The sequence below is a fragment of the Lissotriton vulgaris genome, chromosome 4_1 (assembly GCF_964263255.1).
Source record: "Lissotriton vulgaris chromosome 4_1, aLisVul1.2, whole genome shotgun sequence".
Lineage (NCBI taxonomy): Eukaryota > Metazoa > Chordata > Amphibia > Caudata > Salamandridae > Lissotriton > Lissotriton vulgaris.
Window position 1 is genome coordinate 30,995,364 of NC_141691.1, and position 18,790 is coordinate 31,014,153.

The 18,790-nt window shown below is 44.7% G+C and overlaps 1 protein-coding gene across 1 annotated transcript in view; it reads right to left on the minus strand.

Annotated features, from left to right (window-relative positions):
• Positions 1 to 542: 542 nt before the first annotated feature.
• LOC147718275 (nicotinamide N-methyltransferase-like) overlaps positions 543 to 18,790 on the minus strand; it is an 84,004-nt gene continuing 65,756 nt past the window's right edge. Inside the window, exon 3 of the mRNA XM_086966674.1 lies at positions 543 to 1,335. Coding sequence (XP_086822800.1) covers positions 900 to 1,335 — 436 coding nt within the window. The 3' untranslated portion in view covers positions 543 to 899. The remainder of the gene's footprint in view (positions 1,336 to 18,790) is intronic.

The following is an 18,790-nucleotide window of genomic DNA, read 5'->3' on the forward strand; positions in this document are numbered from 1 at the left end:
TTTGTAGAGCCAGCACTAGTCATCATAAACTGTCACCATGAAGCTCTCAAGTATTTTCTTTTCATTATTAATGTCCTGGACATCTGCTCATCCTTTCTCATTTTGGTTAATGATGTCTGATAATTTGTCTAACAAAGTCAACAAACCTGCTCGTGTGGCATGTGTGTGTGTGTGTCTAGGAACCTGGAGTGCTATGCATCCTTCCACATGAAGAGAGTCTGCCGAATAAAGTATTATTTAACTCTGTCACCAACAATACTGCAAAACACCAGAAATCTGTACTAACAAGTGCAGTAACAGAATACATCACTGCAATGACTGATCTATGTTTATTACACAGTTTACTACTGATTTCTATTGCTGTATTTTAATTTATTAAGTGTACATTGAGAAATGGTCAATAGTGGACCGAGTGCTGTATCCAATACCCCAAAGGAAGATAGCCACATGACATGTGAACCATCCATGATGCACATTTCATGGCTCATGCGCAGGGCTAGAGCATTAAGGAAGAAAGCACAAAAGATTTGAAGTCTTTGATTACATTGACAATACATTTTATTGTAATACTGCATTACCATTTTTTGGCTGCAAAATCGAATGAAATGTTAGATAAATTCATCACCCATCCCATTACTTTATTCACTGAGCTACACTCCCACCTGTAGAAAAGGATATTGACTTTAAGAGAACCTGGCATAGCTAAGGCATAGTGTTACCAGAAAGTACAAAGTCAATTTCTCAAGTAGTGAGAGGAGAGGCAGAAAGCATAGCCCCCTGGTATCAGCAGCAGTGGGATCAACAACCTGTGATACAGGAGACATTTGATTCAAGACAGAGGCAACCTATTCATTTCCTCTTTGTGGTTGATTGTCTATCAATTTTGAGTTATAAGTAGATCAAACAGGTGTTTGTTTTCGAGCACGAACAAAAATAAAGCTTTCACAATCTGCCACGTCATACAAATCATTAAGCATTCTAGGAAGCACATGCAGCTCCTCAATGACATAGTCAGCATCCCCTAGTGCTTTCCTGACCAAACTCTCATCAATACTTAGTTGGGGAAATTTAAAGGTACCAACCATATAAAATGTTTGCTGGGCACAAATTAGCAATACTAAATGACCCCCATTTTTTAACAGTGATGATACATTTTTGAAGGCACTGCAGAACTCCTCTTTATTTGTTGCATGGACTGCCAAACAATGTGTCAGGAGCAGGCAGTCAGCCTGGGGCAGGATGGTGGGAGACAGAGGGTTACATTTGCTCACGTCATATTTGACAATTTCTTTGATTTTTCTTCTTAACTTGTTTTGCTTCTCAGGCCATTCTTCCCTAAACAAGGAAATAAACACAATTAATATTGTTTTATTAATAGCTAAACATGTTTTTTCATAAAATAGGAAGTTTTAAAAAATAGTTTGATTAAATAGTAACAATATTTGCCTGATTCACAAAATAAACTTACATGGTGGTGTAAGTCTATTCAGAAAACTCCATGTATAAAAATATAGTACAGGCCTATATTTTTTTCACCCACCCAACTTTCACAACCCCTTTATGAATAAATCTCACAGCCCCACTCATTATATGGCATAATAAAAAGATCTCCTCTAAAGAGACCCTTCAGGGGACCCGAAAGAGCATTGCAGCTCCAGCCCTACAAGAAGCAACGCCAAATGATGAAGCATGACATCCCTTGAGATGTGTGAGGGCAACAATAGACAGCATCTGAAATTGTCTTGTTTTGGGAGAACAGAACCTAGAATCTTCCTTTCCCTACTTTACTTTACCCTTAGGAACAGTAAAACATTCAATGGATTTGTATAGGCACCCCATGGTGTCTGCCACACTGTGCATGGTTGGGAAGAGGGGACACATGTATAACCCCACGGGCCCCTTTCAGCGGGCCCTGGGTGAAGGGCATCTGCTATGGGCTAGATTCTGACAGCCGATACATGTTGAAAAAAACATTTTGGAAAGACAGTTCTAATCCGGCCTCATAATACGTCAGTCGGAAAAGCGCTCCGTAGACCCGTACGAGTCGCCTAAGAACGACTCTGTTACTCAGAAATTCTGAATGGTTTCCAACTATCGTACAGTTGGTTAGTAGGCTTTCCGAATTGGTCAGAAAGATGGGTTCTGCATCTGATTCGGACAAACCAAATCCTGCTCGGAGCCTTTCTGACTGCCATCGTAATAGGCCCCAAAGTTGTGAAAATTAAGACTATGCAGTCTCATATTGCAATGGGATCAGAATGATGTGTATGTGTTTTACTGGTACACTTGTTTCTTTGCAAACCTAACTGTGATCAGTATATCAGTGTATAGCTTCATTCTTGCTCACCTTTGCCATGTCTTTAAAATTCTATTTTGTTTAAACTAGGTTTAAGCTTTTATTGTATACAAATAACAGAGTAATTACAAGCACCAGAAAAGAAAATAATAATCACCACATTAGATGGAAAGGGTTTATTTGTTGGCTATAAAACCTTGTCTACATGTGTTTAAATATTACAGTACAATACAATATACTGATAGAGGCTCAGTAGTCAGGGTAATTTGCATAGGCATTAAACATCATGTATAGCTTAACACAATCATCTGTCTGACATAAGATTAGGCAGCTGAGAAACTCCCTTGAAGGAATCTTCAGTGGCGGGGATAAAACTAGACAGGAAGGGGCTAGGGGGAAAAATGCAGAGGGTGTTACTGTACCTTCTATCTCAAATATAGTGTGAGGAAAGTCATCTAGATACACTAGAGGGCACATCCAGCAAAAGGGAACAAATATTTCCCAGGAGAGGAGGTCACTACTGGAAAAGACTCAAAAGTGAGGAGGGACCTGTAGAATCAGTACAACCCCCCATAGATCCAGAGTCCCCACCCAAAGCTGAGTGAGGCTCTAAAATGATAACCCGTCAAGGGTCTTGGAGTTGTTTCAAGCGATCCCCGGCTGTGCCTTCTAGGGGCAGAGTTATGACTGCAGTGCTTGTGGCCTAACTTGTTACAATATGAGTTTCCATGTTGAGAAACACCCTATACGAGTGGTAATTGCACCTTGGTGAGTTTAACTTGCACTGTTTTAATCTGAATGTTTTATAACTGTGTGCTGCAAACACCCTCTAGGGGTGAATGATTACAATTGCAAAGTGATGTAAGTATAAATGTGATGCCTTTTAGAGACTGTGATTACTTTCTTTTCTTTAGGTTAACAATTATGATGAGCACTCCGCTCTCCCAGTCATGCTCAGAACTTTACTCCTGCTAATACTCTATCTAAATAGTGAGACTGACAGCCACTTGTGATAGAAGTTTGCATGCTTTATTGTCAGTATTAAGTGCCCTCAGTCATGGTTCTATGCACTTATTGCATTTATTCCTAGGGTGAAATGTGTGTTGCAATTATGAGGTGAGAAGCCACTCGCTTTGGTGCCTGGATTAAGTGTTTAATTCTTGCATCAAGAAACAAGATAATGTATTCACATGTGAGCTGTGGTACTAGGCCCTACTGTCTGCATGGATAAAAATGGTTATGCAGTGTCATTCAGAAGTATTTCCATCAGCTTGTGTATATTTGTACATTTCTGTGTAGTATTTAGTAGGATGTGTGTAATAAATGTACTTTTCCGTTTTTCAAAAGAAAAAGCACATTCCCTGTAACCCTCTGTTAATGAGAATCCCTCGGTATTTAAGTAGTGACTTATTCTATTTGAATACATACAAAGCCATGGTGGCTTTGGTGGTAATTTGTTAAATGGACAGAGCTTCAGTTTTGTCCCAATTGATTTTATAACCTAATATCACTGAAAAGTCCATAATGAAGCAGTAAACTGTGTAAATTGGCCAGGATGAATAGGATATCATCCATATAGAGCAGCGGTTGGTGAGACCAAGTGACATGGTTATATCTGTAATCTAGGGTACCTGATCGATTGATGTGACTGGAGTTTACATTGCCATCGAGAATAGTAATGGTGACAGAAGGCGCCCCTTTAGTGTTCCTCTGTGCACCAGGATTGGGTCAGAGAGAAATCTCACACAGTTATCATGCATGGAGAGAGAGTTATAGAGCTGCTGAACCTTCTTGATGTAGTCTTCCCCTTGTCCCTTTTTTCATAGGGCTTAACAGATATCCACTCTCTCTACCAACAAATGACTGTTTTTCGGCAAGAGATTTGTCTACAGCATTATCCTGAATGTTTTTTGACAATCAGAAAAGGCGTGCTAGGCTTCTTTTATGGATTCATGAAAATCATTCAAGCACTAACCCACTTGTCAGTGGTGTATAATGCTGAGGATCACTTTTTAGTGTGAGTGCCAGGACACTGGCCTGGATTTTAGTATCACTATTTAAAAAGGAGTTTGGATGATAGCTGCTGCGGAACAGAGGGTCCCCGTCTGGCTTTGGGAGGACTGCTACATGTGCCATTTTGGAGAGAGATGAAAGAGTGACCAACTGTTCTGCCTGCTGGAAGACCTCATATAGTTGTTCTGCTGCCTCCTCTTTGGTCCATCTGTACAACTCTCCCAGAAAACCAAATTCTCAAGGGGCAATATTGTACGGTAAAGTGGTTGATTAGTAATGTTATGTGGGAACCTACCATTAGTAAAAAGACCACAAACACAATAGCTGAGTCAAGGTTTTAATAAATTATTCCCTTGCTCAAACCTTAACTTAGGAGACATGTCTATAAAGCTTTTGAAAACACCAATACATGAAATAAGTAAGACACAAGGCACAATAAAAATCTAACACTAAAATAACAAAAATCCAATGTAGGGACCCGGAGGTAAGAATTTTGAGAGATTAAACACATTCCAATGCTTTAATAACCAAAGTGCTAACTTGGGACATATGGTTGTGCATGAAAGGGGAAAAGTCAAAGTTTGCATGGATAAAAATGATTACGCAGTGTCATTCAGAAGTATTTCCATTAGCTTGTGTATATTTTTACATTTAAAGGCCTATTGTGATGAGGTGTGGGTCCAATACAGTAAGCGGTAGGCTTCAGTCAAAATTTCACCTTAACATTTAGAATCTTTTTGGGAGCATTTCTTCTCAACGTCGAGCTAGGCAGTTCACCAGGCTATATTCGAGTCAACACTATCGGCTTGGTCCAACTGCAGACCCCAGTCAACTCGTGGAAGTCATGAGCTCTGGAGCTTACAGTAGGACAAACTTGAACTTCAGGCCAGGTTGTGATTCGAAGTTGGTGCCTTGACTCTTGACGCATTGTTCATCTTGAAGAGCTTTTTACTGAAGTTGCTCCAAAATTCTCAACACTTCTGGAACTTCTTCCTGAATGTCCTCTTGTGGGTTTAAAATGTCCAAAACACCAATCCAATTGTCTGGAAGCTCTGAGATGGTCCTTGGGATGCTCCCCACAATGCACCTGGCAAAAACCTTAAAAGTCGACTGGAAGCTCTTCAGATGGAACCTTCTTGGTTGAGATAATGCAGGTAGAACTCTGTAAACCTATTGCTTTCAGGAAGTCAACTGCTTAATCTTTGTGAAGCCAGGTTAAGTACTTAAGCTGTGGTTCCAGATTGTACAGTAGCTGCAGTCCTTCAGAATGCAATCCTTGGGGTGCAGTTCAGGGTTCCAGTAGGGCCATCCTTATTGTTTCAGACAGGTATCTAAGTTGCTGGGCAATACTTCCATATTTATGTCTAAGTCCAGGGTGACAAGCAAGGTGCCACCCCTGACCAATGGGGTGCAGGGTACCACCCTCAGGTAGGACCACTTCCTCCAAAGTATGCCATATTCTTGACCCAGAAAGCATTATTCTTCAAAAAAACAAAATGGAGAAACTTCCTCCTGGAGGTTAAGATCTGGGTAAGCCATCCTACTGGCGTGGCTAAGATTCCCTAGCACTGCTTGTCTAATGTACAGGGGCTCCTGTCTGGCTAGGGGTGCAGGATGTGGGGGTGAGTCTGTGCTGCCCTAAACTGTAATTCCTTCTTTGAAGACCAGCTTGACCACTCCACCCCCATTCTGCCTTTTGTTCTGCTGCTTGCAGTTCTCCTCCCACAGGATGTATTTCTCTCTAGTCTGGTCACTTTACACACAGCAAATAATGCTTATAACTTATTTTCTGTGATAGTTATAAGAAATATAATGGTGGCAAGGTATTGGATTTATTATAATTATCATTTTGATATTATGAAATTTATTTTAGGTAATTCCTTTCATTAGTGATACTTTATAAATGTAGAGTAGATGTAGATGGAGCCATTTTGCTACAATGGGGACACACAAAATTGGTGTTTATTCCCCTTACTAGGGCATATAAAACATATTTTGTAATGCCCCTGCTTACAGTTAGAAGGCACCCAACCCTTGGGTCAACTATGGGAGAACTATATGTTAAATAAGGTCATTTGAGACTTCGTCAGCAGATTTAATTGCAAACTTGAATTTGCATACTACTTTTTTTAAAGCACTCTGCAAGGCAGAGCTGACTTTTAAAAAGTCTGTCCACAAAGATCCAACAAAGGATGTACAACTACCTCAACACCACTCAACCACGTATCCCTACAATTTACACACTACCCAAGGTGCACAAAAATTTGGATAAACCACCGGGTAGACCGATTATTTCTGGCTGTGGCTCCATACTGGAGCCTGTGTGTAAATATGTTGATTTCTTTCTCAAACCTCTGGCTGAAGGTACCACCACCTATCTCCGCGACACAATGGAAGTGATCAATATGGTAGATGGCTTAGACTTCAATCCCGATACCCAGATACTGGCAACCCTAGACATCAAATCGTTGTATACGACTATACCACAAAGACATGCCCTTGAGATCATCAGAGAAGCTCTGGATAGAAGACATCAACCTTTTCAGGTACCCACTGACTTCATAGTGAAACTCACAGAGATCTCCATGATGCACAACTTCTTCATTTTCTAAAACACTTACCATATCCAAACTAAAGGTGTAGCGATGGGGGCAGCCTTCGCACCTGATCTAGCTATTCTGTACATGAGCAGCTTTGAGGAACAACATGTCCTGTCTGACAGGAACCACTATAAACTCAACATCATCAAATGGCGCAGGTACATTGATGATATCCTGCTGATCTGGACAGGTGATGAGGAAACATTGAAATACTTTTTTGAATGGCTAAACCATTGCTCAGAAGATATCAAGTTCACGTTAAACTATGACAGAAACACCATTGATTTTCTGGACATCTCCATAAAGGTACGAGAGAATCACCTTTATACAACACTAAATAGAAAGCCTGCTGAAAGAAACTCCTTACTCAGGTACACGAGCCATCACAACAGAAGCTTGAGAGACAATCGGCCATTCGGGCAGTTTCTTCGCATCCGAAGGAACTGCTCAATGAAAGACGACTATTTCAGGGAATCGGATGATCTGATTAACCGGCTACTGGAAAGAGGGTACCCGAGAAGACTTATCACTCGGGCCAGAAAAAGAGCATGTCACCAGAATCGTGAAACACTACTTTCACCCAAGATACGACGACCGGACAACAAGAGAATGATCTGTGTCACCACATTCTGCACACACAGCAACATTTTAAAAAAAATCTTCAATGGCCAATGGAAGCTTATATCTGACGAATTGGGCATTCCAGAACCACCACTGCATGCTTTCAAGAAAGCGATGAATGTACGTGATCATGTGGTACGTTCTCTTCTTGATTGCCCATCAATTCCGACGATACAATCTATGTAAATTGTAAATTGATACTTGTATAGCGCACTTCTCACCCGCAAGGGTCTCAAGGCGCTTGTACGAATACCGCTGTGGAACCCGTCCTGGCTTTCCCTGTGAGGCGTCCACTCCTGGGCATCCCCAAGGTGGAGGCCAGGCATCCTTAGCGTTGTGGGGGGCCGTTGTGGAGATTAAGCAAGCTATTGCCCAGAGTTGCAGAGTGGGACTCCATGATTGGAATAGGCACCGAGGCGAGAATTATCAGGTCGGTGGAAGTTTGAGCCCAAGACCCGCCGAGGCGGGGAATTGAACCCTGGTCCCGGGCTAGACCAGAACCTTCCAGAGATAATAGGACATTTCAAGTGTTCACACTGTAAGGCATGCAAATTGACGATAGAGACTAAGAAATTCTCGTACAGGAACCATGAGATAGAAATGAAAATACACAGCAACTGCAACACAAAAAATGTCATTTATGCAATTGTATGTCCATGTGATTTACTCTATGTTGGCCAGACTCAGCAGATGGTCAAAATGAGAATTCTGCAGCATTGCAGTCGGATACGATGCAGAACCCCAGGAGCTCCCCTGGTGGAACATTTCATACAACACTCTCATACCCCAGAGTCCATGAGATGGGTAGTCCTGGAGAAAGTGTCACTGGGACCAAGAGGGGGAGACATAGGTTCACTACTTAAGGTTAGGGAGTGTAAAATGATGCACGTTCTAAACACTGTCAACAATGGCTTAAATGAACTGGAAATCACGAACACGCAAATGGCTATTTTGTCCACAGAGTGAGTCTTTTCTGGTCTTAGTACACTATACACATTTGACTTTGCCTCAACTGTGAACATTCCACACATAATGCACACATGAGGATAGGACTGTCTAATTGGGCATGTATAGTGGTATCCTTGACATCAACACGTGTTAAGATATGTCAACAGCTATGTCTGTCCTTGATTGCTGTGATAACCAGTTACGTACACAACTGCCATAATTGTGAACATTCCACACTTTAATGCACACATGAGGATTGAATTGTTTAGCTTGACATGTTTATGTGTATCTCTGACATCAACACGTGGAAAGATATGTTAACAGTTATGTCCGTCTATTTATGGCTGTGGTAACCAGTTACGTACATAACAGTATGTACTCATGCATGACGACAGTGGAGTTCATAAGTGTTATTGTATAACTATTACTGTTTTCTCAACTGTGATAACCAGCTTCATATTTGATAGTATGTCTACAAGCACTATGACAGCGTAGCTATGAATTGTATACTTTAATTCTGACAATGAGTGTATTTTCGTTTTGATGATTCAATGAGTTGTACCAAGGGTCGGTATTCCGTGCATCCCCTTGTCCACCTCTATAGACTGATGCTGACATTAGAAACCCCTCTTCAAGGTTGTTCCAGTCTTTACCAAACATGAACGGGAGTCTCATTAGCCACCCGTTCACATCCCCTAGTAATACCACCTTGTGCTGTCCCTGCTACCGTTACCACGAGAAGACGCACACCGGCGTCCTCGCGGATGTCGATCTTTCCATATAACGGAGCGTACTGCCCGGATCCGGCTTCCTCATATGGAGAAAGTAACTTGATCCGAGGTAAGCGCTTGTGACCTTAACTGTTTGTGCATATTGTAGCACACTGTGAGATGCCATTCTTACTCTGGTGCCATCACGCGATGACGGTACGCAATCAGTACATCTTGTGCCATTTCTTTTAAATCACTCGTAATGTTACATTGGATTGCTGCCTTATATTTCATTTGCGTTTTTTAATGTATTCTGGTCCAGTATCAAGTAACCATGATGCAGGATGCCATTGTACACCACCCTATTGTTAACTATGCGGGGTGTTTACCAGTTTGGGGGGTTTCACTTAGCGCGAGTACACAGTCGCTCTAGGCTTATGTGGATATATGTTACCTCATTTCACCCACGGCTACGGGTAGTTTGACTTGACTATGGCTTATATTGAGTCCATGTATTGGTGTTATAGTATACTTTACGGATAAGTTTCCTTTGCGCTACCTATCAGTCGCATTTCACCCAAGGATGTGGGTTGATTGACCTGGCTAAGGCCTTTTATTTATTCCGTGTCTGGCTAATAACAGATGCCCCCTTGTAAGTAGGTTCCCCATGTACTCATACTTGACTACATCCCAATGCCCACTGTTTCATCGGGCAGGTTTTCTAGCTGTTACCATGATGTATTTTTTCCTTTGCGATGCAATAAGCAATCCCACCAATACCTTATTTTTCCTTTTCTAACTAGGAATGTGGATTGATCCCTCCCTACTGCGAGCCCATCACGCTACAGGACTTCTGGATATTGTTTCAATGATTGTCTCATACCTACAGATGGTTATTGGGTAACCATTTATCCCAGCAGTAAGTTGCATATTCATTGACGCTGCTTTGTTTGTGACTTTCCTAGTCGCATACCTATATTATGCCTTTCCTCTCCACAGGAGCTCGTTTGAAGCCCTACCTTCCCATTTGATTCCGGCGGATTGTTCCTCCAATGACTCAACATTTAGGTATTAAAACCCCTTCTCTTGCGCCTTAGTAGCACTCCCATTTTTGTAAATATCCCCCTCACACACCGTTTCTTATCCACAGGTGCTCCCACAGTCCTGAGAAAGACCCCACCTCAAGGACCAGAAACATCCTGTATCTAGGGTTCGAAACGTTGACTACACTTCGAATACAAACTCTAGGGACACAATATACAATTAATTTTTGGTTCTGTCCGAGTTATGTATTGTTTTGGGAACAGTCCTATCATATATGGAAATGTACATAGAAATGTATATTGATGTACTTATGTCACTTTTGTCTTTCCATGTCCCCCTTTCCCGCACTTAAACACTCTATTCTCATCCTTTCCCTTTCTGAGCACCACGAGCACTGTGAATACTATTACACATTCGTCTAAAGTGAACTCAAATATTGCTTGGATATCAAAATACAGGTGAATACTAATCACACTTGAACCTGTGTCGTTCATTATTCTTTGTGCAACTAGAATATATGTTTAAATTAATTGTTCTACTGCCAAGACCAACTTTTTGATACTGACTTTTAAAATGACAGCAGGCACCACAGTAGTGAGCACTTAAGTGCATTAAATCTACTGGGCCTCTAAACTGACATGCCCTACCATATACTAAGGAGTTACAGGTAAGTTGTCATGACCTAATAGCAACCATAGCTGATACAGAACACATCCCCTGTATCTGGTTCGGAGAGCCCAGTGTACAATCAGAGTCAGAAAACCAGCATATTGTTGTCAAAATGGGGGCGATAAGGGGGGACACTGCAAAAGCCCTGGTTTCTCACAGACAGCCTTCTAGAATAATACAATCTAGGACTATCGGGGTGACTGGCTGTGATGTTAAGTAAAAGTCAAGTTGTGATTGGGTCCCATATATTGCCAAAAGGAAGGTTTATTATTTGCCAGATGGGTGGAGAAGGCACCATATATCTAATAAGCCCTGATAATTGAGAATGTTGTGCAAAAGTGACCTGCCCTGTCATTATTATTGTCCAAATATAGTGGGACAATGCAGTCCAGGACTGTGCTGAGGACCAAATTCCTTTTTTTCCCTGATGGCTATATGGGATGTCCCAATTCCACAATGATTTCATTTCATGTCAAGTCAAGTCAAGTCAATTAATTTATATAGCGCGCTACATACCCAGAGGGTCTCAAGGCGCTTGAAGAAGGGTGGGGAATTACTTGCAGGTTTTAAGTTGCTTTCTGAATGCTAGGTGGTTCTGAGTGAGGCGAAGGTGAATGGGAAGTGAGTTCCAGGTTTTAGCTGCCAGGTAGGAGAAGGATCTTCCTCCCATGGTGGTTTTGTTGATGCGAGGAACAGCAGCAAGGGCTTGGTTGGAAGATCGTAGCTGGCGGGAGGGGGTGTAGAAGGAAAGTCGTGTGTTGAGGCATTCGGGTCCAAGTTCGTAAAGTGCTTTGTGTGCGTGGGTTAGGAGGCGGAATGTTATCCTCTTATTGACGGGGAGCCAGTGGAGGTTTTTCAGGTGACCAGAGATGTGGTCTTTACGCGGGATGTCTAGTATGAGTCTGGCTGATGCGTTCTGGATGCGTTGGAGTTTTTTCTGAAGTTTTGCGGTGGTACCGGCGTATAGGGCGTTTCCGTAGTCCAGGCGGCTTGTAACCAGTGCGTGGGTGACCGTTTTTCTAGTTTCGGTGGGGATCCAGCGAAATGTTTTTTTGAGCATGCAAAGAATGTTGAAGCAAGATGATGAAACGGCGTTGACTTGTCTGGTCATCGAGAGTGAGGAGTCCAGGATGATGCCCAGGTTCCGTGCGTGGTCCGTCGGGATGGGTGCTTTTCCAAGGGCCTCTGGCCACCAAGAGTCGTCCCAGGCGGAGGGGGAGGTACCTAAGATAAGGACTTCTGTTTTGTCTGAATTCAGTTTCAGACGGCTGTGCTTCATCCACTCGGCTACTTCTTTCATTCCTTCATGTAGGTTGGTTTTGGCGGTGTTAGGGTCTTTGGTGAGTGAGAGGATCAGGTGAGTGTCATCAGCAAAGGAGATGATGTTGAGGTTGTGTTGGCGAGCGATGGCCGCGAGGGGGCTCATGTATACGTTGAAGAGAGTGGGGCTGAGTGAAGATCTTTGTGGCACGCTGCAAATGACTTCAGTGGCCTCTGACTTGAATGGTGGGAGGCGGACTCTCTGAGTTCTTCCGGCAAGGAACGAGGTGATCCATTCCAGTGCTTTTCCTTGGATTCCGATGTTTCTGAGGCATTGTAACAGGGTGCTATGACAGACTGTGTCGAAGGCTGTGGAGAGGTCGAGGAGGATGAGAGCGACAGTGTCTCCATTGTCCAGTAGAGTTCGAATGTCGTCTGTTGCTGCAATGAGTGCAGTCTCAGTGCTGTCTTTGGCTCGGAAGCCGGACTGTGAGGAGTCAAGGGATTTGTTGGTTTCGAGTAAGGTGGCGAGCTGGTTGTTGACAGCTTTCTCGAAGACTTTGGCTGGGAATGGAAGGAGCGAGATGGGGCGGTAGTTTTTGAGTTCGGTGGGGTCAGCTGTGGGTTTTTTCAGAAGGGCGCTGAGTTCGGCGTGTTTCCAGCTTTCCGGGAAGGTGGGGGAGTTGAGGGAGCAGTTGATGACGTCTCCGAGGTGTGGTGCTATGATGGAGTCTGCTTTGTTGAAGATGTGGTGAGGGCAAGGGTCTGTGGGGGATCCTGAGTGGATGGAGTTCATCAGGCGGATAGTGTCCTCAGTGGAGATTGGGTTCCAGTCATTAAGGATGTTCAAGGGAGGTGAAGGTACGGCAGAAGGTTGGGTGGGTTGGTCTCCGGGTTGGTTGTCGAAGCTGTTGTGGATGTCTGCGATTTTGTTGTGGAAGAACGAAGCTAGGGAGTCGCAAAGGGTTTGAGAGGGAGTGATGTCGTTGGAGTTGGCAGTGGGGTTGGTAAACTCTTTGATGATGTTGAATAATTCCTTGCTGTTGTGGGCGTTGTTGTCTAGTCGGTCTTTGAATGCGGCTTTCTTGGCAGTCCGGATCAGTTGGTGGTGTATGCGGGTGGAGTTTTTGAAGGCGTCCCTGGTGCTGGTGTTTGGGTCTTTTTTCCAGGCCTTCTCAAGGGAGCGACAGAGTTTCTTGGATTTCTTAAGATCATCGTTGAACCAGGGGACGTTTTTGCTGCCTAGTTTGGTTTGATGTTTTTTCAAAGGTGCTAGGTTGTCGGCGCTGTTGGTTAGCCATTGAGTGAGGTTAATGGCTGCTTGGTTGGGGTTCGATGAGTGGGCAGGGGGGTTTTGAAGAAGCGATGAGGAGATCTGGTCGATGGTGATTTTGTTCCAGTTTCTTCGCAGAGTAGGTTGAGGATGGTTGTGGGTTGTGGTCTTTTTGTAGACAAAGTGAACGCAGCTGTGGTCCGTCCAATGGAGAACTGTGGTGTGACTGAAGGAGATATGTTTGCTGGAGGTGAAGATAGGGTCGAGTGTGTGACCTGCGTAGTGTGTGGGGGTATTAACAAGTTGTTTGAGTCCGAGGTTGGCGAGATTGTCCAGAAGGGTGGTGGTGTTGCTGTTGTTGCTCTTTTCCAGGTGAAAATTGAGGTCTCCCAATAGAATGTAGTCCTCGGAGGGGAGAGCATGTGGGGTGATACAGTCAGTGATGTCTTCACTGAATTGTGCACGGGGTCCTGGTGGCCTGTAGAGGAGGGTGCCTCTGAGTGTGGTCTTGGGGTCGGTGTGGATCTGAAAGTGAAGGTGTTCGGCGCTAGCGAGGTTGACGTCTGAGCTGGTTGAGATGCGGATGGAATTCTTATGGACGATAGCGATGCCTCCTCCTGTTTGGTAGGTGCGGTCTTTTCGGATAATCTTGTAGCCTTCCGGGATGGCAATGGTGATGTCTGGGGCTGAGGAGGCGTTCATCCATGTTTCTGTTAGGACGGCGACGTCCGGAGAGATGGTGTCTAGTAGATTCCAAACGTCGATGGCGTGTCTGTGGACCGAGCGGGTGTTGAGCAGGATGCATTGTAGGTGGTTGTTGTCAGATCTCTGTTTGGTGTTAGTGGACGAGGAGTTGGTCTTGGTGCCGTCATACTTGCAGGAGTTGCATGTGAAGGGTCCATGGGTGTGTCCAGGTGCGGCTTGGGCGCAGTTGGGGAGTCGGCCGGGGTTTAGGGCTAAGAGGGTGGAGGCGTCGTATGTAATGCGGGTGGGGTGGGTGGTACGGGGGCCAGGGGGTCTGGCGTTGGGCGCGGTCTTGGCGCGGATGGGCGTAGACGGGCTTACCTTTGGCGCACCTTCGGCGCGACTGGGGCACGATCGCTGCGCGTAAATGCTGCGCGGAAAGTCAGCTGTCATAAATGAAAAGTGGAGGGGGAGGGGCGAGGGAGGGTCAGCTGGGAAGGCGGGAGCGGGGTGGATACCAGGGCAGGGCGACACAACAACAACAACAGCAAAATGGCCGGCGGCCTTCTACGGGGCAAGCAGATGTCCTTAAGCAGCAGATATGAAAGAGTGTCTAAGCACTACACAGAGCAGGGCGCAATAAGGTGAAATAAATGCAAAGTAGGCGTCAATATCACTCGTCAGTTTCATCAGGAGCAATGCGCTACGATACCAATCAGGTCAGGGTGCAGAAGCAGCAAAAATAAATGATTATCTGAGCACAACACAGAGCAGGGTGCAATAAGGTGAAATAAATGCAAAGCAGGCGTCAATATCACTCGTCAGTTTCACCAGGAGCAATGCGCTACGATACCAATCAGGTCAGGGTGCAGAAGCTGCAAAAATAAATGATTATCTGAGCACAACACAGAGCAGGGCGCAATAAGGTGAAATAAATGCAAATCAGGCGTCAATATCACTCGTCAGTTTCACCAGGAGCAATGCGCTACGATACCAATCAGGTCAGGGGGCAGCGTGGGGGAGCGACCTCATCTGCAGAGGAGAAATGCAGTCTTGTTCCCATTAGAGACATATATGGAACCCACATCTAATACTATGGTGATAATCAATATCTTTGTAAATACATATCTACCCCTTCATCCATCCAGGCTTTTATGAACTTGCACGTAGAGATTTATGTGCAAGTGGTGCTGCCCCACATGTTCGGTCATTTGACGGCAGGGTGGCCTGAGTGGGATTGAGGCTGGGGTGTCATGCAGTTGAACAACTTTTTTACCACCCAGTCCTCCTAAGTTTTTCTGTTTCTTTGTTTCACAGTTTGTCTCGTGTATGATGTCTATGTCCTACTTTTGTAAAAAAAAAAAGTGAAAATCTTTTGTCTGTTTGATGTAGTTCAGCAGGCCATTCATGTTTAGGGTGGTGATAGTGAGAGGTCTGACTCTCATATTGAGAACAAAGGGCAAAGAGTTGCTGAGTTGAGGAACAAACAGATATAGCTCATACGATAGTCTTCACTGGATTATGAGGTAATAGAGTAAAAGGTAGATCGATGAGTGTTAGTCAGGATTTGGAGCAGGAGGATGCTGTTGATTAAGAGGGGGTAAATATGCTATGATTGTTAAGATGTTTAGGCAATGTGTGTTGTTAGGAGCTGGGTAAGAGAAGGGTGTGACCTTTCTCGTATAATGGCTGAGATGCAGTACAAGTCTTGACTCATGATGGACAAAAAGTTGACCAACTTTGTTAGTCGTGGGGAGATAATGGGTTATGGAAAGTGTTCTTTCTTTAATTTTCCCCTGGTTTTAAACTTGTGCATTATCCAAATACCTGCACTATAATTGTCAAAACACCGCATTTTAGCGGGTCCCATCATCCCTTTAACTTCTTTCCTTTTCATTACCGGTGGCAGACACATTGGGGGGAAAACGGGACGCTTGACGGCGCCATCTTTGTTTGCGCGCTAGCTGCACAGAGGCAGCTATTTAAGACGGCCATGCTGACGCGCAGCGTTCGCGCGCAGCGTGAGCACGCCGGAGTCACGCCAGAGTCGAGCCCATCTGTGCCCATCCGTGACCATATGGGACCTGGGGCCATGACCCCTGGTCCGCGTCGCACTTACAGCAGAGGTGAGTTATGGGAATCCAATCTTGGCAATATCTCTATTAGCTATGAGTGCGCTGCCACACTCGATCCGTTAGGACTATTGAAAGTACCTAGGACAGAGCCCAGTCGGCAACATGTGCACAAGGCTCGTGGTTTGCATTATGGTCTCCTTAACACTCGTTCCCTTCAGAAACACAACTTGGAGGTTTTTAGTATACTGGAGGATGGGGAATTGGAAGTTCTGGGAGTAACGGAGACGTGGGTAGGGGACTCTTCTATGCCAGATCTCGTAGCGTCTTTGCCAGCGCACTTCTCTGCGTTTTATCAAAATAGATCGGATACCAAGAGAGGGGGTGGGGTGGCCCTTCTCTATAGCTCACGCTTACAGGGTGAAAGACTCCTAGCCGAAAGTATGGGAGGCGCTGAGATGCTGGGTGTTAGGCTGAAGTTGGGAGCAGACTGCATAATTATCCTTCTAGTCTTTCGCCCCACGTGGGCATCGCCGGATTTCCCTGACCTGTTCCTGAGATTGGCCCAGGACACACGCTCAAGATACGATAAAGTGGTCATTATGGGTGATTTTAATTATCACTGGGAGAAAGTACCGAAAGAAGGACAAACTCTTCAGATTGATGAGGCATTGACATCTCTGGAGCTTGTCCAACAAGTGAGGGGCCCAACACACGTCAAGGGTCATACCCTTGACTTGATTTGGACAACATCTCCTGCACAGGGTACGGTGACTGTCCAGCCGTGTGTTTGGTCTGATCACCATTTGGTGAGGGGCGAGTTTCTGTTGGATGAACAAGTAATGAAGTCTAGGGAAGGGTGGAAGGCGGTCAGAAAGTGGAGTAACATTAATGGAGATAAAATGTTAGATTATTTCCGAACTTATCCATCTCCCAACAATCAGACAGAAAATTCTGAGGTCCTCTGTAAGGAATTACTGGACAAACTTAGGAAGACTGTGGACTACGTGGCACCAATACGTAGGTTGAATATAGTGAACAGAGGACCTGGGGCCCCTTGGTACAATGAATCACTTAGGGAGAAGAAACGAAGGCTTCGAAAACTAGAAAGAGCTTGGCGGAAGGATTATGATTCTAACTCCCGGAGGCAGTATACACAGGCACTCACTAGCTATAAACAGGCGATTATAGCTAGAAAAGCGGAGTTCTTTGAGGAGAGAATAACTACTGCTAGAAACCCTCAGAAAGAAATCTTTAAAGTCCTAACGGAACTCAGGAAAAATAAAGAACAAACCACGGAGTTCTTGCAAGTGGACTGCCAAAGATTTCAAGATTTCTTTGTTAACAAGATTTCAGACCTTGTAGCTGAAATTGGTGCGACCCCTGAGATTGACTGTCCTCCGCAGGATATACTTGTTAGAACGTCAGTGACTACCCCATTAACGGCGTTACCCTTGATTATGAAGGAAAGACTGCCAGCTCTTCTGGGGCGGGTTAAATCGGGTTCCTTGGCAGACCCGTGCCCACCAGAAGTGTTTAAACTAGCACTGCCTGGCATAGAGGAAGAAGTGTTGAACCCATTGAATACTTCTTTACAAACAGGTCAAGTACCGTCTTCCTTTAAGGAGGCCAGGCTGATTCCCCTGCTGAAAAAAACAGGGGCAGACGTGAAATGCCTGAAAAATTTCAGGCCTATATCTCAGCTGCCGTTCCTGGCAAAGGTGGTGGAGCAACACGTACTCACCATCCTATCGGAACATCTGGAAAGTAACAACTTGTTTGAGCCAAATCAAGCTGGGTTCCATGCGAATCACAGCACGGAACTCGTTATGCTGTCCATTCTGGATGAACTGAGGAACAGGGCAGATAAGAAAACTCCAAGTGCCCTGGTGCTGTTAGACCTCTCCGCGGCATTTGATACCATCTGTCATAAACAACTATTGTCGCGGATGATGGATTTCGGCATTCAGGGCACGGCACATGCTTGGCTCTCCTCCTTCCTTCAAGGGTGGTCACAGAGAGTGCAGCTTGGTGACCTTCTTTCCACCACTACATCGATCACCTGCGGAGTGCCACAAGGGTCCGCCCTGTCGCCCCTCCTTTTTAACATCTACCTACAACCTTTGATTAGACTGCTCAACCAGATGGATTGCCAGGTGTACAACTATGCGGATGTCACCCAGATAGTTATCCAACTAGATGATGGTCCGGGTGCTCTCGTAAGATTACAAAACATCTTGAAGTACACAGCCAATTGGATGTCAAGAAATTCATTAAAGATCAATCCGGATAAGACCGAGGTACTGCCAATTACCATCGCAGGGAACCCATGGAATGAGCATTTCTGGCCAAGAGAACTAGGGTCACCTCCGGAACCAGCGGCTTTGGTCAAGAGCTTAGGCATCCAGGTGGATGGCAAGCTGTCTATGCAGAAACAAGTTAGGACCGTTGTGGGGACCTGTGTCGGCCTCCTTCGACAACTTAGGAAAGTTTCACCTTTGCTGTCCTTTTCCACTCTGAGGCGAGCGGTCTCCGCCACGATCCTAGCTAGGCTAGACTATGGCAATTCGCTATACATAGGGCTGCCGGAAAAACTCCTG